General features: G+C 36.5%; 1 protein-coding gene and 1 pseudogene across 1 annotated transcript; both read right to left on the bottom strand.

Moving 5' to 3' along the window:
- Nucleotides 1-9837: 9837 nt before the first annotated feature.
- LOC106316516 lies at nucleotides 9838-12814 on the bottom strand (annotated as a pseudogene).
- Nucleotides 12815-22810: 9996 nt separating this feature from the next.
- On the bottom strand, nucleotides 22811-24876 carry LOC106313425 (ras-related protein RABF2a; the record flags this gene model as incomplete). The annotated part of the gene is given in 7 exon segments (XM_013751225.1): nucleotides 22811-23100; nucleotides 23198-23291; nucleotides 23372-23445; nucleotides 23574-23622; nucleotides 23705-23872; nucleotides 23959-24036; nucleotides 24714-24876. Coding segments are annotated over 7 exon segments (603 nt in total). The 3' UTR covers nucleotides 22811-22999.
- Nucleotides 24877-26683: the final 1807 nt, after the last annotated feature.

Here is a 26683-nt window from a genome sequence, read left to right as displayed (position 1 = left end):
TACATTGGAGATGTTCTGTAGCCCATCTTGAACGTTGTCAATGCTGACCTGGTGCCAGCCTATGTTGTCATAGGCGTATGCTGAAAGTTCTGTCAGTTTCTCGTGCATTGACTCTATCGTTTCGTGTATCAGCTGCTCGCTGGATGTGATCTCGTCAACCTCTGCTGCTGTGTAGGGAAGTAACTCCACAGGATTCATGCCATCGATCCTAGGCCCTTGTAGCCTGTCGATCAAAGATGAGTTTGCCGACAAAAAATTTTGATTAGTAATGTTATCAATATCCCTTTGGGCATGAAGTATTTGACTAGACAATTTGTTTAAATATAGCATGACTGGTGATACGAAGCGGTCATGCATGTCCTCGTAAGTCTGCAGCCTATCATCCATGGCTGAGATCTTAGGGTCGAGCGATGTGATGGTACACAAGTCGATCGATGTGGCTGGTTGTTGGTCCTTCTTGCGAATGGTGTCCAGATCTTGCTGTAGTAGCTCGATTTTAGTGCTCAGCCAGTCCACGTTGTTGTTGAGAGGGTAGTACACGCTGTTTTTCCTCGTGTTGATGTATGAGACTTCCCATTCATCCTTGTGTTCTGCTGAACATTGCGGTTCTGCAGGGATTTGGGCTGTCGGAAGACTGATGTCGATCAATGGTGCATGTGGTGCGTCGATCGATGCTGAGGTCGTGGCTTCCTTCTCAAGTTGCTGGCGTAAACTCTCAATTTCTGTCATCATTTCTACCATACTTCTGAAAAGCTCATTGTAGCCTCCATTCAAAGGTTGATGTGTATCTTCTACCAATGATTTGAGCTCCTCTCCCAGTTTTTCCTGAGCTCCACAAATACCAGTCACCATCTCATTGATTTCATCTTTGGTGTAGAGTTCTGGTGCCAGTCTTGTGAGTGTGAAGGAAGTGGCTTGTTCTTGAAGACAGATGTGGCTCTCTTCAAAAAGAGGTGCTCTTTCCAGTAATTTCCCGATGTCGTCCTTTGTGACAGGTATCATCTCACCAGCTACGCCTCGTGCGTGTCCACACTCATCTCTGTAGACTCCATACTCGTCCCTTCGTTCCCAAGTGAAATTTCTGGCTCCGTACATGTCAAAAGCGCGGTATCCAAATTCATAACGTCTGTCGATCGACGTCGGGTCATCCTTATCGGTCCACGTTGGTGTTATCCTGTTAGTCGGTGTCTGAGTTGTCCCGTCGATCGATGCTTGGCCTTTTGGTTGGCATGATAGATCTGGATTGATTTCTGCTGCGGCGACTCCCACGTGTTTGTTTGGATCGGTTTGAATGACGTCTGGAGTGCCACGTTGCTTTGAGAATAGGTTGTCAGGTCCATTGGCCACTTGAAGGATATCTGCTATGTCCTCTCTGGACACTTGTAAGATCCTTCCATCTATTGCACGTGCGTTGCCATCTGGGTCCCTGAAAATTCCAAATTCATCTGTTAGAAAACTTTAATCAATGTTTGCATTATCATTCAATTTAGAAATAGAAAGATTAGGTTTAAGAGTAGTATCGATCGATGTTGATACATATGCATCGATCGAGGGTAGAATAATTTCTGCAGAACTTGTGTTCTTGAGATGATTGCTCTTCATGGATTTTCCTGTTGATGTAGACAGAAGAGTGTTCATCTTTTCTGCTTGTGTGTCTGCTCTGGTGTGTGGAGGTGGTTTCAGGGGTGCAAAACGTTTTAAATAGGTATCTATAAACCTAGTTGGAGAGGGAATGTTCTCCTGCTCCTGGATTTTCGCTGCGGCGCGAATATCGATCGATTTTCCTGGATGGATGTCGATCGATGTGAGCGGTTGTTTTGCTGGACGAGGGTGGGTATCGAACGATGTGGAGTGCACTTCGTTGAACGATGTTGGAAACGTGTTGGTGAACTTATGTGTTTCAAATCTTTCATACTGCAAAGACATTTCTATTGCACATTACTTCCAATAATCCTCATCGTATTCCTCTGTATGTTCCTCGTTAGGTGAAGTAATTACAGTGTCAACTGCAAAACTTTCATGGAAACCACTGTTTGCCCAAGTGCCTATGGAATAATCATCACGTCCTCTCTTGCTTGGAGGTTGGAAGGCAAAGTGTGGGTAACAATGATTAGGTAGAGCGAAATGGTCAACCAGCTGATCAACGTCGAGCGATGTGTTGGTGCGGTTATCGGTCACCGTTAATAATTTTTCTCTTAGGTTGGATAGGGTCGTTGTGGATGTTGGGGTCTATCAGCGTCAGACACAATTTGTTTTTGTTCATGTCACATACAGCTCCTACTGTAGCTAGGAAAGATCTTCCAAGCAGAAGTGAAGAGTTCCAGTTAAGTTTGATGTCCAGGACATGAAAATCTACCGGGACAAGGGCATTACCAGTCTGTACCTCCAGATCTCTTATGATTCCTCCTGATCATTTTTCTGAAAGATCCACGAAGGTGAAGGATTCTGTTGAAGGTTCGATGGTCAAACCAAGATGGTCTGCCATGATCCTAGGGAGGATACTGACTGATGCTCCTGTGTCACACATTGAATGGGGAAATTCAACACCCTTGACTACGCATAGTATTGCAAACTTCCCAGGATCACTCTTCTTCGACAATGTGATCATGTGTCTCATCTTCTCTCTGACTTGATGAAACATTCTCCTAATGTCTTCCTCAGTTACCTTTGTTTCTCTGAAGAACATCCACAACCTGTGTGTGAAGTAAGCTTCATCAAAAGGTTTTTCGATTGGGATTCTGACGATTCTTTTAGTGAAACCATCCATCTCCTTATCGTTAGCTTCCCTCTTAAGGTTTTTAGGAATCTTCTCCTTCCTTTTCCTTAACCTTCTCCATTCAGATTCTTGTTCTTCTTGAACAGGTTCTGTTTAACTATTTAAAGGGTTGGGTTTTGGTTCGGGTGGGCTAGCTAATGGTTTTGGTGGTGTTTTGAGTGCGTTGATATAGTCATTATCGATTGAGGGTAACCGCACTCGGTATGTCAGAGGTGCCTATCGATCGATGGGAGGTGTGTTTTGACGATCGACGTCGGACTCACTCTGTCGATCGATGGTTGGGTCAACCGATCGATCGATTTTATCATAGAAAGGGGAGGGTGGGTGAGGATGCTTAGCTGCGAATTCCTCATGAGTTAGAATTTGAACTGCATTGCATTCAGTCGATTTAACGGACGTCGTCGATCGATGACTGGAGTAATCTGTCCATCGATCTTCGTCATGGTCTGTCAATCGATGCGAGTTCGTCGACATCAGTCGACACCATTGGGATCCGCCGAGACTCATGGAGCTTTCGATTTCAAAGTCTCCTTCCTCAAGCTTTTCATGTCTCACCACTTGCCAGAAATCATCATCTATGATGGCATTTACGTGGTGTTTTCCTTTGTCAGCTCCTGCCTCTCTAGCGAAAGCTTCTTGCCTCTTTATAGTTTCGCCAGTCTGAATCATTTACGTTTCAAGTTTTCTCACCTGAGTCCCTAAGGTCTCGATTTTGGTGTTCAGATTGTTGTAGGCGGAGTCTATTTTACCGTTGAAATCCACGGTGATTTGTTGTTGTCCCAACAGTACTCGATCAAGCAATTCTTCGATCTTGCTTTCCTGAGTCTGGGTGGTGGATTCTGGTAGTAGGAGTTTGAGTAGCTTTTGCTGTTGTTGAAGGGTTTTTGAAATTGTGAACTCTGGTTACTTCTTTGACCATTTCCAAAGAAGTTTCTGTTTCCGCCCTGGTTTCCAAATTTCTGGAATCCGGCACCTCCGATGTAGTTCACATTTTCTTCTCCTTCCGTATCTGCTACTTCTCCTTCAGCTAAACAGACTTGCTTCCTAAGAAGCTCGTGCACCACATATAACTTAGCTCTTACTTTGTCCATCTGTTCCTTCCCGATAGAGGCTACAGACTTCTTCCGTTCAGAGTCAGTGTTTTTGGTGCTGCTGCTGTTAGCAAGGTTTTTGATAAGTCTCACAGCTTCTAACGGATTCCGAGTAGTGAAGTTTCCTTCACTCGCCGTATCAAGAGCCATTTGATACTGTAAGGCGAGACCTCGGAAGAAAGTGCTTAGCAGCTGCACTTCGTTAAATCCGTGGTGTGGACAGTCTCGCTGGAAGAACCTAAATCTAATCCACAAATCTTTGAAGGACTCTCCAGCCTTCTACGAGAATGTGGAAATTTTGTTTCGAAGTTCTTCAGCACGCGCCTCATCGAAGAAGTTTCGTAAGAAAGAATTCTTGATGTCGGCCCAGGATGTTAAGGATCCTGTGGGTAGCTGCCTAAGCCAGTGCATCGCTTCTCCATTCAGCGTGTATTTGAAGAGCTTGCACAGCAGGTAATCTTCAGGGACTCCTTCCATCCGAATAGCAGCGATTAAATCCTCGAACCGTTCTAGATGGTCCATAGGATGCTCGTGCGGTAACCCAGAGTAGGGTATCTGCGACACGAGACTGTAGTATTGAGGCTTCTGCTCAAAATTCTGCTTCTGGATCTCCGGAAGTCGAATAGCTGATATGTTGGAATATTACTCATCTGGGTGATTGTAGTGGCCAGTGGTTTCGATCGAGCGTCCTCATCTACAGGTTGAGCAGCTTCTATAGCTTCAGCATCAGCATCAGGGATTACAGTCCCCTGAGCGTCTATTTTCTGACCTGTTGCATTACGCAGATGACCGTCCTGGTCATACAGGTTTTCGTTCTCGTCCTGTATTAGAATAATAAAGTTTACCATTTTTGACGACACGGTATCGACCGACGTATGCGGTGTAATATCGATCGTTGTCGAACAATTAGGATCGATCGACGATGAAGGTCTGGTGTCGGTCGACGGTTGGTTGTGAGTATCGATCGACGACGAAGTTGTTGCGTCGAGCGATGTGGAACGTTGACCTCTACGGATGGTGCGTTCCAAGTGAGCGGGATCGTCTGAGAACATCAAGTATTTCTCCTCGTTGCTTCTGGTACCGCTGGGCATGCACCTGAAAGGACAAGAAAAAGATTATGTTAGAAAGGAGGTAGAGAAGAGAATAAGAATCAATAAAACTAAATATAATGACATTCAAAGCTCCCCGGCAACGGTGCCAAATTTGATACCACTCAAATTACCCTAAGGAGTGTTACTCTCATCAAAAGAGGTTCAGATGTAGTACTTAGGGATCGAATCCACAAGGAGCTAGGGAACAATTAAATCTAGTGTTTATTAATTCTAAGAGTTGTAAATGTTTAAATGAAATAGCAATAGTAACAAGCGAAGTAAATAGTAAATGTAACTTGGTTGGAAATGATATTAGACGCAGTGCCACTATTCAGGTGTTGGAGATTATAATATCTATATATGCTTATTTGTTGCATGCATGATATGTGAGAGCTCAACCGCTTAACTCAGCGATCAGCTGTCGCATGTTTCACTGGTTAACAAACTAGATCTCGTGTCTCAACGGTTAGTATGTTGAAAACGAAAGAGTGTCGATCGATGGTCCTATAGGGACGTCGACCGATACACCTTTACCTACGTCGACCGATAGTCAGTTGAGGACATCGATCGACGGGTTCTAGCCAGGCCTATGCGCGAGTATGATATGCCCTATTAAGATACTAAATTGGCGGTTAGCCCTCTCTAGCAGTCCTAATATGATAGATAGATGTCAGGATGGTATGCAATCCTATGATCATGTTCTAGTTAGCAAGGCTAAAACAAGCAATGAATACAAATCTATCATGAATATCACAACAAGGCAGATCTATAGTTTGGGGCTAATCCCACAAACCTATCTGAACCCTGGATCTAATAAATGAACTACTCAGACATAGCAAAGCAATTCATGACAATGAAGAAATGGGAATTCATAGTATAGATGAAAATAAATGAAAACAAGGAGTTCCAATCACAAGTGATCTTCTCTCCAAAACTCTCTCTCTCTCTCTCTCTCTCTCAAAGTAAAACTGTAACAAAAAGCTCTCTCTGCCGTCAAAACACTTAGGCAGTATATAATCTACTAGGTTAAAAACTCGTCAGGGCATTTTCATAATTTAGCTTGGACTTGGGCTTCAAGTCCGCTGGATCCAAAATGTCACATGTCCAATGTCTCGACATCAATCGATGGTACGAGCGACCTCTCCATGTCGCTCTGGCTGGATCGCTACGGGATGTGTGTCACAGCGACTTCACGGCGTCGCTCCGGTGAGGTCGCTCTGGGGCGCTGCTCGTCCGTCGATCGCTTTAATGTCTTTTAAGCTCCAAAATGCTCCAAAGTCATAGCTTTACTCCGAAATGCACATGAACCTGAAAACATACCTAGAAGAGTAGAAAACATAGATATATATATATAGTAAAACACCTATATACCATGGATGAAAACGGGTCAAATCCAAGGTATATCAGTGGTTCTTCAGACAGTTGAAAGTAGTTATTGCTGATTGTCAAGACCTAGGTTTTGGGTCAGATAGAAATGCGTCTATTTCTAAGGTGCTAAACTTTTTATGATGCTAGACCTATTGGGTGTTAAGGGCATCGCTTCTCTGTCTGCAGATCATAGTTCAAAAATATGATCTCAGTGAAAGGAGTCAATTTTTACTTGCTGATAGAACTACTATCTCACTTCCACCTACCACAAACCTACCTTGTACAGAAAGCAACACTGTTTTACTAAAGAGTTCATTATCCAGGTGGGCCATGTGATGAAGAAACATTCAAGCAGTGGACTTCTCGTAGACCTTACAAAGTAACATGAAACTGAGTGATGGTGACGATGAAGAGCTACATGAGACTGAAATGGCCATGTAGAAGTGGATGCACTCCAAAAAACAGTGCGCTTCTACCCTTCCACGTCAGCAACTAGCATCCTCTTTGTTGCGAGAATCAAGAAAATGGCACCAAAGAAAAAGGTGTTGTGATGCCACTAATTTCTATTAGTCTATTACAATCTCACTTTTAAAAAATTTGATCTCAAGTCAATGTTCTTGACTGAAGAATAGAAAGTAGTTTGCTTAGAACAATTAAGTTTTATAATTTGCCAAATCCCAATTCATGAACTGCAGCCGATTTGTGTCCACTAGAACTTGCCACTTTTCATTTGTGTCCACTAGAACTTACCACTTTTCAAATGTCAAATTCTTCTGTACTATGATATTGTTTGTAGCGAGATGCTGATATGTATTCCAATAAAAACATATTACAATATTGTTGCAAGAAAAAATGAAAGATGCATACAATGAATAATTGACAATGGCATCAGCTCCTTTATCTACAGAATACAATAGTAACAAAATCCATCACAAGCTTGCTTAGTAGACTTCAACATTCCTCTGCTCACTCCTCTTTAATTTCTTCTTGTACTCCAACCAATCGATCCCTGTTTCAAATCCCCCAACCATGTACAGCAGATACTTGGTTGGTTCCCCCCCCCCCTAAAAAAAAATATGAAATGAATTGAAAGTGTCTTGCTCACGATCTTCAGCAGAAAGTGAGATCATGATCTCATCGATACCCTTCTCCATACCCTTGAGACCACAAATGTAAACAAAGGTGTTGTCTTTTTTTTCAGCAACTCCCACAGCTCTTCTGCATACTCTGCCATTCTTGTCTGAATGTACATTTTCTCTCCCTTCTCGTTCGTTTGTTCTCTGCTCACCGCAAGTTTATTGTGACTAGGATCAAACTCCTGTCATTATTATCCACATAGGTCAACCCACCTCTTCGTACAAGAGGAGATTAGTTTACCGTGACTAAGATTACCTCCTTGTAGAGCAGTGAGATGTTTGTGGATACATCCAAGAAGAGCCATGCCAAACCGTTGAACTACATATATAGCCAGTCAATGTCAAATGGTGAGTGAGTCTAATGGTGACCGTCCAACGAAACCGTAGAGGAAGAACAAATCTCCAGTTCCCTGATTCGTGTCTGAGAAGGAAAAGGAGGAAGATGAAAACGAGATTAGAGAAAAAATCAAATCAACACATACCGTTTGTGAGAAATCGTAGGATTTGATGAAACTAATGAGGAAATGCAAAACTGAACCGACGACGACGAGCAAACGAGGACGACGAAACAGAGAACACAGAAGAAGAAACATAGAAGAAGAAATAGAGAAGAAGAAACATAGAACATAGACTAGACTATGGGTTTTAGCCGATGAAGGAGGTGAAATCGCCATTGAAGAGAGGAAAGGAGATCGGCGGAGAAAATGATAGATGGTAATTAGGTTTACCGATGTGTATTTACCTTTTATCTATTTTACCTTTTTTTTACTTTATAAAACTATATTAAGAAATCTAAATAAAATATCTAAATATAATAAATAAAATTTAATTTAGATTAATTTGGGGGTATAAGTGTATTTACAAAAATTAAAGTTCTAATGAGACAAAAAAATGTAGATAAAGTTTTAGAGAGACAAATCCAAGTTGAAAGTGTCTCTTTTTTCCAATTTTCCCTAGAAAGAACCAGCACAATCAGATAAATTATTCGAAATAACCAAACCAATGCGAATCTCTGTAGCTTGTCCTCCACGATATCAAAACAGAGTAGGATTGGTAATCCGAATCAACCAAAGGCAAACCAGCAATACGATATTCATCTACTCGTCCTGTCTTAGCATAGATAAAAGATTAAACAGCCTTTTCACTTAGTTGCCATAAACTGTTTAGAATTATATCTAGGAAGCTTAAAATTTTGAGACCATCAAAGGTATTCAACATAATAGGTATCTCAGAAGCTCTCCGTGTTTTCCACAGGTTCCATATTTACTAACGTGGAGAACACCATTGATTCAGATTTTGTTTCTCTCAATACACCTTCCAGATCCAGTCCTTTGATCTGCTCTATAATCTCTTCACGTTTGATTCTCGTGCAAGAAGAGATATTTAGAAGTTGAAGCTTCTTTAGCTGATCAACGCGTGGGGTGCGCTCCAAACTTGTGCAACCTTGTAGAACTATTTCCTTAAGACTAGTTGCTTTTGAGAGTTCATCAACTTCAACTAGTTTCTGAGAATGACTAAGATTTATTATCTTCAACTTCGCTAGACTCTAACAAACCAATAAATGTAAGAGCGAAAAAAATGTGAGGTTGTCGGAATCTGGCTATAAGGCATATTGATTTTATCCTTACCTTGGATCTACCCCAGAGATTCTGAAGCTGACTATAAGGCATATTGATTTCAACAAGGTGGCTTAGATCAAAATCATGAGGCAGTGATTGTAGGGGATAATGTGTAGAAGCCGGAAAACCGGACTGATATAAACGATAAAATAAAAGCGATGTTAAGGAAATAAACAAATGTAAAAAACGAATACAAGAACGATAAGAAATTGTATTCGCGAAGAGACATGGAGTCGAGATATGATCTCTTTCCTTAACTCAAAATATTCGCTCCGTTAGTGAGACGGGACTGTACGAATATATAGTCCCAGGATACAACCATGGCAGACGAATCACGCCTCACCCGTGATCGCCCTATCGAACTATAAACTCTACGAAACACTCTCGTATTTAAGACTTACGCTAAGGGATTTTCGCTGTTGGTTTGATGTGTAAAAAACGTTCGAGAAATGAGAAGAGAGACGAGTTGTATTTAAAGAGATGGACGAGGAGCGACTTCCCGTAACTGTTGCATAACGTGCGCTCGTTAGTGGGGATTTGGCAAAGATCTCGGGAAGTTCAAATTACGAACTTATTCCCAAGACTCGCAATCTCTCTCTTTCTTATCTCGTTTAAATATCTCGAGAGGATAAACATCATGACGTTTTTATTTTCTAGACAAACTGCTTGTCGTTTCAAAATAAAATGCATGTTGTTTTTGAGATTTTAAATGGCAAGACCCAAGCCCCAAGCCGAGCCGAGCCGGCCGGGCGGCGGCGGCGCGCGCGTGGGGAGCCTTCCTCTCTCTCCAAGCTGTTTAACACATGATATCAAGTGACCATATATAAACACCTCATTTTCTCTTGTTCTCATCGATGTGGGATGTTTCCCATTTCTCTTCACACAACCTTTTATTATTTTAGCCAATTGGGCTTTAGTAATTTAGGTCCAACATAATGTTCCCAGTGAAGTAGCTTGAGCTCATAAGGCAGAGAACTTAGTCCCTCGGGTAGATGGAGTTCTTGAGTAGGTTCAGAGCTTGAAGTGTAAACCTTCAACAGCCGAAGATTATACATATTCTCAAACGCCATAGGATTAACAACAACGTTTAAATTTGCTGTGTTAAGAAAAATCCCTTCAATAACTTCAGTGCCCTGGAAAAAATAAACACACAAAGATTATCTAATAAAGAGATTTTTATATACAAACTGGTTTAGTGTTACAAAAAAAAATACAAACTGGTTTAAAACCACTGAACAATTTAAAGGCAAAAGGAATTTCCTAAGTTAGGTTCTTACACCTAGTCTAAGGAACTAGATGTCTCACTATGTAACTGACTAAGGTTACAAGCCTAACCTAATATTTAGCCACAGCAATTTGTTAATATGGTAAAATAGTACATGCTATGGTCTCAGTAAATTACGGTTTTCGACCTTCAACCTCCTAGTAACTAAAAAATACGGAAAAACATCAAAATGTTACTAGTAGTACCTTTGGTTCAATGTCCTCAAGTAAAAGTCTAATGCTTGAAGGATCCCATAATCTGCGACGCCTCAATATTTGATAATTTTCTTCACTGACGATTTCCCGAGCAACATCCCTAGTCAAATTGTGTATCTCAACTTTTCTGTTCTTTGATATCATCAATAAAGATCTCTCGACCAGACGCTCTATTCCAACGTGTGGGAAGAAACCACACCCTTCAAATATTTGCATGATACGATCCAACTCTTCACCATTAAAGAAACAAGCAACGTCTAGGAATATGCTCCTCTCATTGTCACTTAGCACATCGTAGCTGCTCTTTAACATATCTATAATCTCCCGCTGAGGCCATTGCCGCTTGATCTTCTCGAAATCTGCCTCCATTTCTTCTTCTTTCGTCCTCCCCTCCAGCTCTCTGCCATATAAGCAAAGTGCTGTAGGATTCCCATTAGCATACTCAACAACCTTATTTGACGCTTCTACTAGTTTACTATCACTTGGTTTTTCTTTTGGGAACGCAAGCCCGTAGAATAACTGTACAGCCTCCTTCTTGTTTAAGGACGGTACCTCCTAAACACCCTCAACCTGACACTGATTAAGGACTTGCTTGTCTCTGGATGTTATGATTATTAGACTTGCGACACCAAAACAATCAAATCCTCCAAGGAAAGATTCGGCTTCCATCGGGTTGCGCACATCATCAAGAACAACAAGAATTGTTTTCCCTATTAGTTTCTCGACCGAATGTTCTTCCCGCAGTATGTGTAGCCCCTTCTCATGAAACATTACATGGAAGTCGTGGAGGAAGCAAACAACTTCAAAGTCGTGAGACATTTGGTTAAAGACTGCTTGAGCGATGGTAGTCTTTCCTATGCCAGGCATACCCCAGATTCCTAGCCGGTATAATTTTTGAGATTGCTTGCACATCCGCAACAATCTTATCTGCTAACTCTGAGTCACTGCAAGTTGTCAACACATGGTTATTTTCATTATTTGAACTTTAATATAGTAATCTTTCTTTCTTTTTTTTCTTCAAAACAGCCGTCGACAAAATAAATAAATAATTAAAACATCTCTTCATTTGATATATCCACATTAAGAGATGTAAATAATAAGGTCACATTCGTTTTTGTATTTACAGAATACAACATCTGAATGTTATCTAATTATGTTCTTTTATATAGTTTATATTTGCGTCGTGATACAACATCTAGATGTTTAGTTGTTTGTTTTTGATTTTATAATAGAACTAAAATATTATTAGTTAAAAAGATTAAATATATAATTAATAATTAATTAATTTTGTATTTGACAAAATATGTCTTAAATCGTATTTGTAACAAAACAATTATAATTAATTATTTTTTTGAAAACCAGATTTTAAGGTTTTGGCAGAAATCAGATTTTACAATTTTGGTGAAATATTATTTTTTGGTTCGGGGGATGTGATTTTGCAGTTTTAGTGAAAAAAATAAACTTATAGTTTCGATGAAAAAAGTGATTTTATGATTCTGGCTTGAAACATGATTTTAGGTTTAGAGAAACAAGATTTTGCGATTTTTGGCGGGATATTACAAATTTAAACATAAATACATTTTACTGAATTCTTTTCAGTATAACCTAAAATAACCTAAAATCATGCCCCATAAAATCTGCAACCACGGCAAAAAATTCTACAGTTTTTATTCTTTCCAAAATAACTATTTTTTTTTGTTTCTACTAAATGGATTACTAAATAAATTTTCTGTCATTCATTTGAAAATATGTATCTTAACGAAGAGTAGTAAATAAAAAAACTAACTAATACGAACTTACTCTGGTTGTTCATTTGATTCATAGCCTTGTAACTTGGCCGCTTCAATCAGACCGTTCGCCATCTTTCCACTCTGTCGTCTTTGGAGAACAAGCTTCGGTGCTCTGAAAAGCCACTCCGAACCTCTCCAACTGTTGCTCAACCACGGACGGAGCGACGTCACCGTAAAAGACTGGGATCACTACAGGGCCGTTTTCACGTCGCTGGAGATCCAAAAACTTCGTGAGCATTTCCAAGGACAGCGACGAGAACGCATAGTTTTCAGAGAAAATCACTACAAAAACCTTAGCTCCTTCTATTGTTGAGTCGCCGCTTGAGAGAAATCTTCTCCGAGGAAGGTCAAGATGTTTCTCCGACGGAAAGCCGCCGAGAGATGGCTGACAAAGGAGTAGCACGTATCCTTTGCGCTGAAATCGATGAATACATCATGTTGATTCATGCTCGAAATTTCCATTAAATTTGTTTCGGAGGTTCTTAAGGTTATTTTGAGTTTTCAACTTTCATAAATTAGTTAACATGACATATTTGATTATTTACATTAACAATAAACCAACTAATTTGATTTTTTTTAATTATAACAAAATCTGTTGAAAAATAATCTAACCAAATTTTACTAAAAAATTTAAATATTTATAAATTAATATATTAATTAATTTCGAAATTCGTAATATAATATTATTATAAATTAATGCTAATTAATATTTTATTAAAAATAAGAAAATAAAATTTATATACAATTTTTTTATAAATTTTATAATTATATTCTGTATTATCTAAAATAAAAGTGCCATATGAATTAAATATGAAAATATATTAAATAGGTAAATTAACAGATTTTTATTTTTTAAATTGTTTTCATTTAAATAAACTATCACACATCATTAAAATGTGTTAAAATTCGAAAAACAATATAAACAACAAACTCACGTCGTCAAATCTTGCATTGATATAAGTTTGTAAACCGTAGGCGTGTAGCATATCGGTTTAAATTTGGGTTCGGTTTAAACTTGGTTTGGTTTGGTTCATTTGGGTCCAAAAAAGCTTTAACCAAAATCAATCGAAATTAGTTTAGTTTGGTTTGTGTTCGGTTTTAATTCGATGTGGTTTGTGTTCGGTTTGATTTTGTTTGGTTTTATCTGTGTTTTTCAGTTAAATTTAGCTAATTAATGTTTTAGTTTTGTTCTAATTTGGTTACAAAAATTTAATTTATAAAGACATAAACAAATCATCATTTAACACTTAATCATTATTTTCATATTTAAATTTAGAGTAAAACATCACATTAAAATGTAAAAGATGTAATATAATAATTTTATATTATTATCTTTTAACCTAAAGTAAATATCATATGTATTTTTTTATGTAATGTATAAAATTCATATTCTTTTAATTTATTTTTATTTGTGTTTCTTCGATTCATTTAGAAGTAAAAATGTATAAAATGTATTCATTTAGATTAAATAGTTAAATATCTTAATTTAATATTATTAGTATATTTAGGTGACCTAATTAATTTTTTGTTCAGTTTAAACCAAATCAAATTATTTGGATTGATAAAATCTGTAACTAAATTGTTTAAATACTTTATTTTGATTTGGGTTTGGCTGGATTAGTTTAGTTTGATTTGGGTTTGGTCGGATCAGTTTAGTTTGATTTGGTTTGATTCGTTTTTTTTTTACCCACCCGTATAGTTAACTGTGGTTAGAAATCTTCGCCTGCAAGCAGAATCCATTAATTTCTATTTTCTAGATATCATTGACTATATAGACAAGCAAGGTCTTTGAAAATTCTATCTATATTAGTAGGGTCATTGGATATTAAATATCTTAGTACCGAGTAAATAGGGTAGTTGAGAAATAAATATCAGTAGATTGTTGTGGAAGAGTGTTGCAAACGGGGTAGGAGCAGAATTTGTTGACTTTAATATCATTATGGATCCCGTTGTCACTATGCATTTACAGTAATTTTACTTTTTCACTTCTATATAAACGATTAAAACGATCATTTCGATCGTTTGTAATACACTATCTCTTCTTCTTCTAATAACACATTCTCTCTTATTATCAGTGTTATCTTCTTCCTACGGGTATAAAATTTTGATTTATTTAAATTCTCGCGATACAATAAAATTCCAGTTCTTTTTATAACATATTATCAGCAAGATCGTTCTCAAATTTGGCAAAATTTATTTGTATCATTTATACTCTGCTATAATGGTCGGTATACCGCCTCTACTATTATTTGTATCATGTTATAATGGCCGGAATACCGCCTATATTATTTATTAATAATTTAATAAATTTATTGGTCGCCCGAGCCGCCTTATATTCAGTTTATTGTTAATTGGTCGGCCGAGCCGCCTTATATTCTGTTTATTGTTAATTGGTCGGCAGAGCCGCCTTATACTCTATTTATTGTTAATTGATCGGCCGAACCGCCGTATAATTTATTTATTACTTTGCGACCGGCTGAGCCGTCGCATGATTTGTTGTTATAACATAAATATTTCATTGCCATAATTTTTACTTTTATTAATTTTTATGAAATTTTATAGATTTGTTTGACTGTTTAATACGATATTTTCAGACTGATTTTTGGTGCACTCGATTTAACCCCAACGGTCACAAAGAAAAAATTTCAAAAATTTTCCTCTTTCCACACGGCTATAAACAGTATTTTTCATCTATAAATACACTCATACTTCACTCATTTACTTCATCCAAAACATTTCATCTTCTCTCAAATATTTTCAAATCGCTCCATCCCGGTTTTTCATTGCAAGAAAGATGATTCGCATATTTTTGGTCTTATGTGCAATTTTTATTTTTGCTTCTATGTACGGTCTTTTTATTGGAGAATTTGCGCTTAATGTCGTTTTACTTTTCTATGCGTTGCTTCTCCTTGTAATTGCGTATATTATCAATAGAAATGGTTCATTTTAAAATTATGAAATTCTAATAAAATATATTATTTGATTTTAGAAATCCAATGGCAAACATGGAGAAGCTCCAATTCCCTGCTCTAGACATCACCGGTACCAACTACATTTCATGGGTTACAAATGTCGAACTTCATCTTGAATCTCTTGGTCTATCCGAGACCGTTAAAGAGAATAATACTTTAACGCCTCAAGAAAAGGCTAAATCGGTGATCTTCCTTAGAAGACACCTTGATGAAAGTATTATTTATGACTATGCCAACATGAGAGACCCTAAAGAGCTATGGAAGTCTCTGAAAGATCGTTTTGATCATCAGAAAGACATAACACTTCCACTTGCTCGGGATGAATGGCAGAGTCTGAGATTCCAAGATTTCGACAAAGTGATGAATTACAACTCGGCTGTGTTAGGAATTGTGGCCAAATTAAGATACTGTAGTGAAACGATCACCGAATCTCAAATGCTTGAGAAGACATACACCACATTCCACAAGAGCCACATCACCCTACAACAACAGTACAGGTTGCAGGGATATACCAAATTTTCAGAATTGATTGTGGCGCTTCTCATAGCAGAAAAGAACAACGAGCTTCTGATCAAGAATCACATGACTCGTCCAACTGGTTCTAAACCGTTTCCTGAAGCAAACGCATTAGATGCGAAGAAACCAGTCAAGGAAAATAAAGCCTTTCGGGGTCGCGGTCGTGGTCGTTAAAACTACCGTGGACGGGGAAAAAAATACAATCCACAAGATAGGAAGTCATTCCAGTGGGTCCGCTCTGAACAAACCCCTAAGGGAAAAGAACACCAAGGAAATACCTCCCAGAAGCGAGAAGAAGCTTGTTTCAGATGCGGTACTAAGGGACATTGGTCTCGTTTATGTCGTACCCCTGCACACCTTTGTGCTCTATACAAGGAGTCAGTCAAAAGGAAAAGAAAAGGAAGTAAACTTTACGGAACATTCTGAGGGTACAACGCACCTCGATGCGTCTGACTTTGTGAATGATTTCGAGGAGACCGTATCATGGAAGCCTAAGTGCCCATCATGTGACTCTTGAAATTCCACAATTATACCATAAATAATTGTTGTTTGTTGAAGATTAATGTATAATTATTGTGTGTCTTTCACCTTCTTATGTATAATTATTGTGTGTTTAATGTTTGCTAATGATGTATAATATTTTATGAATAATATTATCTTATGTTAATTCTTCTTTGTTCGTCCCAGAAATGGACATTACAAATGGAACATCAACCAAGATCAATGCTAGAGATATTTGTATACCAGATAGTGGAACAACGCACACTATTCTGAAACACAGAAAATATTTTTCCGAATTAAAACCGACAAATATCACTGTTAATACAATATCGGGTCCTGCAGACTTGATTGAAGGGATTGGTAAAGCTCATTTCACGCTACCCAATGGGACAAAATTCTCGATAAATAATACACTCTTTTCTCCAAATTCTAAAAGAAATTTGTTGAGTTTTAAAGACATATATCTTCAAGGATTTGATACTCAGTCTGCAACTGAGGATGGAAAGAAGTATATGTATATTACTCTTGAGAAATCGGAAAAACAAAAGGTGTTGGAAAAAAACTCCCTTCTGGTCTGCATCACACATATATAAGTTTTTATCTCAGATAATCAAACTAAGAGCTCAGTTTCCTGATTATCCGTTAAAGAGAGTTAGACTGGACAACGCTGGTGAGTTTACCTCTCAAGCATTCAATGATTATTGTATGGTAACTGGAATTGATGTTGAACACCTTGTCGCTAATGTTCATACACAAAATGGTTTGGCTGAATCATTAATTAAACGTCAGCAACTGATACCGAGACCATTGATCATGAAATCTAAACTCCCAACTTCCGCGTGGGGACATGCTATTTTGCATGTAGAAGCACTGATTCGGGTGAGACCAAGTGCATATCCCAAATACTCCCCAATACAGTTGGCATTTGGACGAGAACCAAATATTTCTCATTTAAGAATTTTTGGTTGCGTTGTATATGTGCCAATTGCACCTCTCCAACGTACAAAGATGGGACCCCAAAGGAGGTTAGGGATATATGTTGGTTGTGACTCTCCAACAATTATACGATACCTTGAACCGCAAACTGGTGACGTATTTACGACACGTTTTGCTGATTGCCACTTTGATGAAAAAGTATTCCCATTTCTAGGGGGAGAAAATAAACAAGTAGTAAAGGATATCAAATGGTGTGTACCATCTTTACTACACCTTGATCCTCCTACAAAACAATCGGAATTAGAGATCCGTCGAATTATTCATTTACAAAGCATCGCGAGTCAACTTCCCGATGCATTTATAGACACCAAATTAGTTACAAAATCACATATACCTGCTGCAATTTCTCCTGCTCGTGTAGAAATGCCACATAAACGTGGAGTAGAAGATAATACACGAAAGTCTAAAATACGCTTGAAGCGTGGCAGGCCTATTGGGTCTAAGGATAAGAATCCTAGAAAACGAAAGGAGGCAGAAAAACAAAATCCTTCCAATATAGCAGAAAGCTTGGAAGAGATGAACAATGAGGTCGATGACAATGTTGAACATCTTGATTCTGAAGAAAGTCATGAGATTTCTATTAATTACATTCATAATAGAAAAATATGGAATAGAAACAAAATGAATGGTGTTGATGATTTTTTTCTCATACTTTGTTTCGAAGGAAATAAATGAAGAGAGTGATGACCCTGAACCAAAATCTATTTCAGAATGTCAAAAGAGACATGATTGGACAAAATGGAAATATGCGATACAAGTTGAACTTGATTCGCTTAACAAACGAGAGGTATTTGGTCCTATTATAATCACACCTGAAGCTGTGAAACTAGTTGGGTACAAATGGGTTTTCGTTCGGAAACGAAATGAGAAAAACGAGGTTATAAGATATAAGGCTCGTCTTGTAGCTCAAGGCTTTTCTCAAAGACCTGGGATCGATTATGAAGAAACATATTCTCCTGTTATGGATGCAATCACGTTTAGATTTTTGATGAGTCTTGCGGCTAGTTAAAATCTAGAAATGCGTCTAATGGATGTTGTTACTGCATACTTATACGGATCTTTGGACACTGATATTTACATGAGAATCCCTGAAAGATTTAAAATGCCCGAAAGGATTTAAAATGCCCAAACCATTAAGTTCTAAACCTAAAGAGTTATGTGCAATAAAATTGCAAAGATCATTATACGGTTTAAAGCAATCTGGATGTATGTGGTATAATCGTCTCAGTGATCATTTAATAAAAGAAGGATATGTGAATGATCCTATATGCCCATGTGTTTTCATCAAGAAAACAATATCCAGATTTGTAATAATCGCGGTATATGTTGATGATCTTAACATTATCGGAACTCAAAAGGAAATACAAAGGGCATCAGACTCTCTCAAAGGAGAATTTGAGATGAAAGATCTTGGACAAACACAGTATTGTCTTGGCCTACAAGAAGAACATTCACAAAATGGTATATTTGAGCATCAATCCACATACACTAAAAGAGTGTTGAAACGATTTAACATGGATAAATCAACCCCTCTTAGCACTCCGATGGTCGTTAGGTCACTTAATATTGAACGTGATCTATTTCGACCACCTGAGGAGAAAAAAGAGATACTTGGTCCGGAAGTACCATATCTAAGTGCAATTGGAGCGCTGATGTACCTTGCAAATTGTACACGGCCTGATATATCATTTGCTGTGAATCTTTTGGCAAGATTCAGCTCATCTCCAACTCGAAGACATTGAAATGGGATTAAACATGTTTTTCGTTACCTCCAAGAGACCATTGATTTAGTCTTGTTTTATCCTAAAAGTTCAAAAGGTCAAATGGTTGGTTTTGCAGATGCAGGATATCTTTCAGATCCACACAAAGCCCGATCACAAACAAGATACGTTTTCACGATCGGAGGCACTTCTATATCTTGGCGTTCTCAGAAACAAACGCTCGTGGCTACTTCTTCAAATCATGCTGAGATCGTTGCACTCCATGAAGCAAGTAGAGAATGTGTATGGCTAAGATCAATAAGCCTACACATCTGTTCAAGCAGCGGGATTGACGAAAATACGGAGCCAACTATTCTATATGAAGATAATGCAACATGTGTTGCTCAAACAAAGGACGGATATATAAAAAGCGATAGAACGAAGCATATTCATCCAAAGTTCTTCTCATACACTCAAGATCTCGTGAAGAAGAAAGAGATTGAAGTAAGATATGTCCAATCATGCGACAATGCAGCTGACCTCTTCACAAAATCACTTCCGACTTCGGTATTCAGAAAACATGTCCATAACATTGGAATGCGTCATCAGAAGAATCTATGACTGTTCATTCGAGGGGGAGCTTACCTAGTTGTACTCTTTTTACCTTACTATGGTTTTTTCCATTGTGTTTTTCTGGAAAGGTTTTTAACGAGGCAACATAGACTCTAAGAAATAGATAATAGCGACACCGGTCCCAAGAGGGAGTGTTGTGGAAGCGTCGTATTGCAAATGGGGGAGGCGCAGAATTTGTTGACTTTAATATCATTATGGGTCCCGCTTTCACTATACATGTACAGTAACTTTACTTTTTCACTTCTATATAAACGATCATTTCTATCGTTTGTAACAGACCATCTCTTCTTCTTCTAATAACACATTCTCTCTTGTTATCGGTGTTATCTTCTTCCTATGGGTATAAAATTTTGCTTTATTTAAATTTCCACGATACAATAAAATTCCAGTTCTTTTATAACATAGATGAATTATTTTCTAAACTATAAATTATAAAAGTCTTTTAAAAACAGTAGAATCAATTATTTGTGAAAATCTAGAAAATTGAATGAAAAGTCTCCCTGACCTAGTTAGATGTATGAATGACACTGGAGTAGATGATTAAAGACCGTTTAATTATCTCCACTTGCGAAGATTAGATTATAATATAACTTTGGGTTTTTTAACTCAAAATTAACTGAAAATAAAGAAATTACTTCAAATATTTAATATAGTAGAAAAGAATATTTTATTTTTGAAATATTAGCTCTTCAAAACAACTTTAAAACCTTAAATTTTAAGGTTTTGTACGCTGAAATTTCAAATATAAAATTTCAGTATATAAAACCTTTTATTTAAGGCTTTTTATTTATATAGTCTTTTTACTTCTGTAACTTTCAAATAATGTTAATAATTTTCTTGTTTAAACATTTTAGTCATTTTATACAAAATATTTAATGAACAATACAATAAATATTATATAAAGATTAAATAATGTTATTATATGATATAATAACAGTGTGCATTATTATGTATAGCATGATTATTGAAAATCAACCTGATATCAATGCACCGAAGAGATGAAAAATTGGCGTTAGTATTACAAGTTGAAAATGAAAATAAACAAGAATGTTAGTTTTCAAAAACCTTTTTACCTCTTAACCTACAAATAAATAAAAACTCATTTATCACTTCAAAATGCTTTAATCAATCATATATAAAATCATTATGGAGGTAATTATAACGAATATCATGACAAGATTCCAATCACTTCTTTTGAGTTTGTTCGAAGAATGAGACATTTGATCATTCGTCTAATATTTTTTCTCCCGAATAAACCATCTAGCTATTATAATTGTAAGAATGAAAGAATTGAACTATTTATTATAAGTTTTCTAGTTTATCATTTAATAATACTAGAATGGAAAAGTATTATATATATTTTCATCTGTATATTCTTAAGTAACTAAACCTCAAAATCGTAGACTAATAAAATAAGTAATTTGTTTTGTTGTTTTAGAATTAAATTATTTTTAGACTGAACTGGTGAATATATACTAAACATATATTTATATTTCGAGTCTACACTTATATTCTGTAACAGCTTGATATATTTGATTTGAACACTAACATTTTAATATAGTTTGCCAGTGATTTTCTTCAAAATTTTGATTCTTAGATATGTATCTGGAGTGGAACTAATTTTTACACATGTCCATCTTTTTTAATTGACACTTATGTAATTCACCGAATTTATAGAAAAAGTTAAAAAAAACTAAATTCATATCAATGAAACAAAGACGAAAGCGAAAGCATAACTTTATAGAAGTAAAAAATGAAATCACTTATGGATATGCTTATTTGGTTTTGGTGATTTGGGTAAGCCGCGAAACTTAAATTCTTTTGTGCATATGAAGTCTTAAAAAAAAATTAAAATGAGATGTAATATGTTAACTCTTCAACGACGATGATACATTTAAGAGACAAATATTTGTATTCGTCATTTTATTATCGATAAAGATTGTACTGTTGCAAAATGTTAAAATCATTTTTTTTTTTGAAACCAAAAAAAAATTCGCGCATGGGCGCTTATTATCATCTAAGTATCAAGTAATCCCCAGGTGTTCAATGTAGGTGAGGCTTAAATCACCCATTATTTAGATTCAGAGGGTTTTCGGAATCCATGAGCTTTTGTGGTCTGTGATGTTTCTCTTCTTTGTCTAATGTTGTTATTCTTATTTGTGAACTCCAGCTTTTAAAAAACTTGGGGTTGACCGTGCAAATTGGCCTGAACCAGTGCATTCAGACATGTTGAGCTATAAAATCTAAATTTGTACCAGTCTAGGACTTTTGTTTTCTGGTTTGTTTCGGCTTTATTAGATACTAAGCTGATGAACTGGTTTTGCGTCCACTTAACCTTCGATTGTCCTCAATATGAGTAGAAGATTAGATTGAGTTCATTTTAAGCTAATGCTGCTTGTATTTTCAGAAAAGGTGCTGCTGATGAAGAGAAAAATGTTGCTTTTGTATTTCAACCAGGTAAGTTAATCAAACTTTTGCGTAAGCATCATTTGCGTGATGCGACTAGGTACATGTTATCCAACTCTTGTTTATCTACCTCTTTTGTCAAAAGTGTATTGCGAGAAAAGGTTTGCACGCGTACTCTGAACATGATGTTATTTTCAGCTAGCTACATTCTCTTCCAACTTCAACTTGTTTGTTGGCAGAAAAAAGCTAGATAATGCCGTCGACCATATCTGTTTAATTCTCGAAGTTGTAGTTGAATTTTTAGGCTTGATGATATTTATCTATCGCTACATGCTGTAACATATTGATTCTTTTTGGTTGGTTAGTTTTCAGACATCAACAAGCTTCTATTCAAACTGATGTCCAGTTTGATCTCAAAGCGCTGCACTTTTTTCTTGTATAAGGCTAAGGGTTCAAGTCAATAAGACAGAGCTCTACTGTTATGCTTCTCTTCTGGATTGTTTCCGTCGTGTCTTTACTCTTCTCTTTGTGCAATACAGCCACTGAATGTTGGATGTTAGTGTAAACATCCTCCAATTTTATTCCGTCTCCTTTTTGGATGTTTAGATGAATAAGAAATTAAGAATCATGTTTTGTTACTTTATTGTCATTCATCAAAACCTTTCGACTTTGGACAATATATACACAAGGAAACTTGATATTGGCGCACAAAAATAAATAGATGCAAACACACGCATAGTAAGTTTATGATATCTAATTACAAAAGAGATCCAAACCTCTTTCAAATACAAATATTTTTAGATTCCACAAGGTTTGAAATATCATTTGGATATACACTTTTGTTGTCAATGCAAGCAAAGCAAAGCGACAATGTCAAGATAAGAAGAAGAGAGATCTACTGTGACTAATCAAAGAGAGAGCTCTCTTAAGCACAACATGATGCGCTTGCTGCCGTAGCTCCTGGCCCGTTTGGGAGAACCATCCCTGTTGGGTTTTCTGCTGGCTGCACGCGCGGTAGCCTTTTTGCTGTAGCGGTTTGAGCAAGAAAAAGCAAAAGGAATTTAGTCGTAAAACATAAACATTTTGTTTGAAATTTGGTTTCTTGAGTGTAAGAATGACTTACCGATTTCGTAGAAGATGTCTTTGACATTTGTTGCAGTCTTCGCTGAGGTTTCCATGAAGAAAAGGCTGTTCTCTTGTGCATATGCCTCTGCCTCCTGCATATGACAAATAATAGTATATGACTATCAAGAGCTACTTAACAACACAACACAGAAAACAAATTGTTCTTTTATACCTCTGGAGACACTTTCCTTGCATCCAATAAATCAGCTTTGTTTCCAGCAAGAGCCATCACCATATTAGGGTTACCTATTTGACACGACAACAACAAAACAAGAATACAGAATCAAATCCCTATTATAGTAAATAAGCCTCACCAACTATACTATAAACTAGCAATGTATATAAATCTAAACCATAGTCAGCGAGTTATGTACCTTGTGCCTGCAGTTCTTGAACCCATTTCTTCCCTCTCTCAAATGACGCCTGTGAGAATAGAAAAATAAGTTAACTGCCCACTGCTAATCAGCAAGTTAGCCACTAGATCACGGGACTGAGAAATTCGTACTTGATTAGTAATGTCAAAGACAATAATGGCAGCAGCTGCACCCCTGTAGTACATTGGAGCCAAGCTATGGTAACGTTCCTGACCAGCTGTATCCCATATCTCAAACTTGACAGTTGCATCATTCACAGCCAATGTTTGAGAGAAAAAAGCTGCACCTATGGTTGATTCCTGTATACCACAACAAGTATCCAAACCTCAAGAATCAGCCACGGAAACAAGATAAAAAGTAGACTATTGTGAGAATCTCCACAAACCTGGAACTCAACAAACTGATCTTTGACAAACCTAAGCACAAGACTTGATTTTCCAGCCCCAACATCTCCAAGCAATACCTGAGTAACTTAACCAATTTAAGCACCAAAACCAAAATAACACAAAATGAAACAGAAACAGTCTTCAAGCCTAGATTAAAATCAATTCTTGGATATTTGATAACTAATTAATCAATATAGACCCTTGTTGTATAGGTTTTAATACAACTCAATCATAACACTAATGCAGAAATTAAAAAAACACTCTTTAACATAGAAAGATAATATCGGAAACCTAATCAATAAAGTGAAACACTAAAACTCATTAAATAAAAACACCCTAACCTAACCATACCTAAATTACTCTAACAAGAGTCACATATCACTAACAAAAAGAGCCTACTGATATTAAAATAGTCACAACCATACTTCTTAGACACTACTATAACCACCATAAGCAAATCCTCTTAATGATCATAATCACAAGATTAAACAAACACATAGGGATACAAACGAAGTAGCTACACGCAATTCAAGAAAGATATAATTCCACAGTGATAAAGCATGCAATTTGAGATAGGAACAAGGGAATCTAATCCGATTTCGTAATTAGAAATTTGACTCAAATTCCCCCAAATTGGAAACAGAATTTACACCAGAGATCAACGATCCAATCAAAATTTCACGATTTGAGAAAGAGCCCAGAAAGAATCTAAAGCTAATTTAGAAAGCAGCGATAAATAATAAAAAAGGCAGACCAATTTGGCGTTGATGTTCTTGTTTCCAGCGGTGGCCATGATTGTTGATCTGAAGCTCCGAGAAATCACAGATGAGAAACGCGTTGACAATCTAAAGACGGAGAAAAGTTCCAAAGGAGAAGAGCGAAGAAGCTTCTTCGTCAAAACACACAACCAAATCTATCTATCTATTGCTCTCTCTCTCTCTCGACGATGAAAGCAAAATAAAGCAGAGAAAAGTCAAAGAAACAAATATTATACGGCACGATACTTGTGAAGAACCCCAGCCAAGAGTATCCAAATTACCAGAGTCCCCTGTATTTATATATAATTCTATAAAGCACCCATAACAAATATTCAGATTTGATTGGTCCATTAACATATATAAAAGTGTAGTTTTCAAAAAAAAAAAAACAAAATTGATATAGTTTTCAAATAAAAAGCTCATTTGAATACTTATTTTCCCCATTTTTTTCCTCAAAATTAAAGCAGGATTCAAAACAAATAAATATCTATACTATAAATATAAGCAAAAAACTATTTGAAGGTTATAGCTGTATTTCTGTTTTAAAATAATTATCTCATCGTTTCACAAATTTTTTTCATCAATTATTTAATTTTTCTCATCATTTTTATTACATCCTTAAATCATCTCAAAATATCCAATGAAGATATTGGTCTCCACACCATTATCACATTAACACATTTTCCACAAAAATCATTTACAGATTCATTTCTAACCTCTTTTAGTTTAATGGAAAAGACATCAGCAGTCTAATTTTCTTTCAAATGCTATTATAACTTTAGTAAATATAACAAATAGACCTATTCTTCAAAAAAATAAACATGCACTTCGAAAATACCCATCAAAATTTAGTTTCTTTCGTTATTTTATTATGCGTAATATTCCAAAAAGTTATTAGATATATATATATATATATATATATAAGAGAAATTAAGAAATCTATCAAACTCAGCCAGCTCACGCTTTAGGAGGTGTTATTGGTTGTATAACTTGAAATCAATTCTATTAGACTTAAAATAGATGAGATTTTAAAAGTTTTTATTCAGTTTATAGATTAAAACACATGATTTATATAAAATTTTGAATCCTTTTTAAACTATTTATAAAATCATTATGATATCACTTGATTTATGTGACAGAATTGATCTCTATTTTAAAAATATTCTAATTTAGAATTAGTTTCAATTTTTTTCTAAGAAAATATTATAAGAATATAAACTGAAATTAAAATACCTAAACACATATAAAACTATATCAACACAAAAATCACTAATATACAATGGAAGTATAATTCGGGGTCAAGGAGACCCTTTATCCCCTTACATATTCATCATGTGTACAAATGCTTTAATTGCGAATATTAAGAAGGCTGAGAGAGAGAAATGATTAACGGGAATGAAGGTAGCCAGAGCTTTTCTATCGATATCGCATCTGCTCTTTGCAGACAATAGTTTTTTATTTTGTAAGGCCTAAAAAGAAAAGTGTCAAACCATTCTCAGGATTTTAAAGGAGTACGAGTAGAGATGTCAAATGGACTGTTCATATCCAATGGGCATGTTCAAATGGACAAACTAGTTTATTGGACATTATTTTTTTTAAGCCCAAATTGGACCAAGTCCAAACTGTCCATACCAAATTGAACCATTCCAAATGGACATTCCTTGGGGCCCAATTAGAAAAACAGTGTTAACATACAAAAATTTATAATTAACATAACTGATATATGGTGTTTTTAATACCATTATATGTGTTTTTTAAGTTAATACTCAGTCTTAATTCGTGTTTATTTGATATCATTCCAGGTTTGGAGCAGGTGAAAGAGTAAAGAAGAGAGTGCCATGAAGGAAGAAGTCATTTTGGAATATCTAACGCAGAACAGCCAGTCGGATCAATCCGGAGGTTGTTCCCAAAGAGAGCAAGCGACTGACTGTTCCCGACTATTAAGGAAACCTCCAAGATTTCAGGG

The sequence above is a fragment of the Brassica oleracea genome, chromosome C9 (assembly GCF_000695525.1).
Source record: "Brassica oleracea var. oleracea cultivar TO1000 chromosome C9, BOL, whole genome shotgun sequence".
NCBI lineage: Eukaryota > Viridiplantae > Streptophyta > Magnoliopsida > Brassicales > Brassicaceae > Brassica > Brassica oleracea.
The sequence above is the reverse complement of the archived record's forward strand: the minus strand, read 5'-3'. Positions and strand labels throughout refer to the sequence as shown.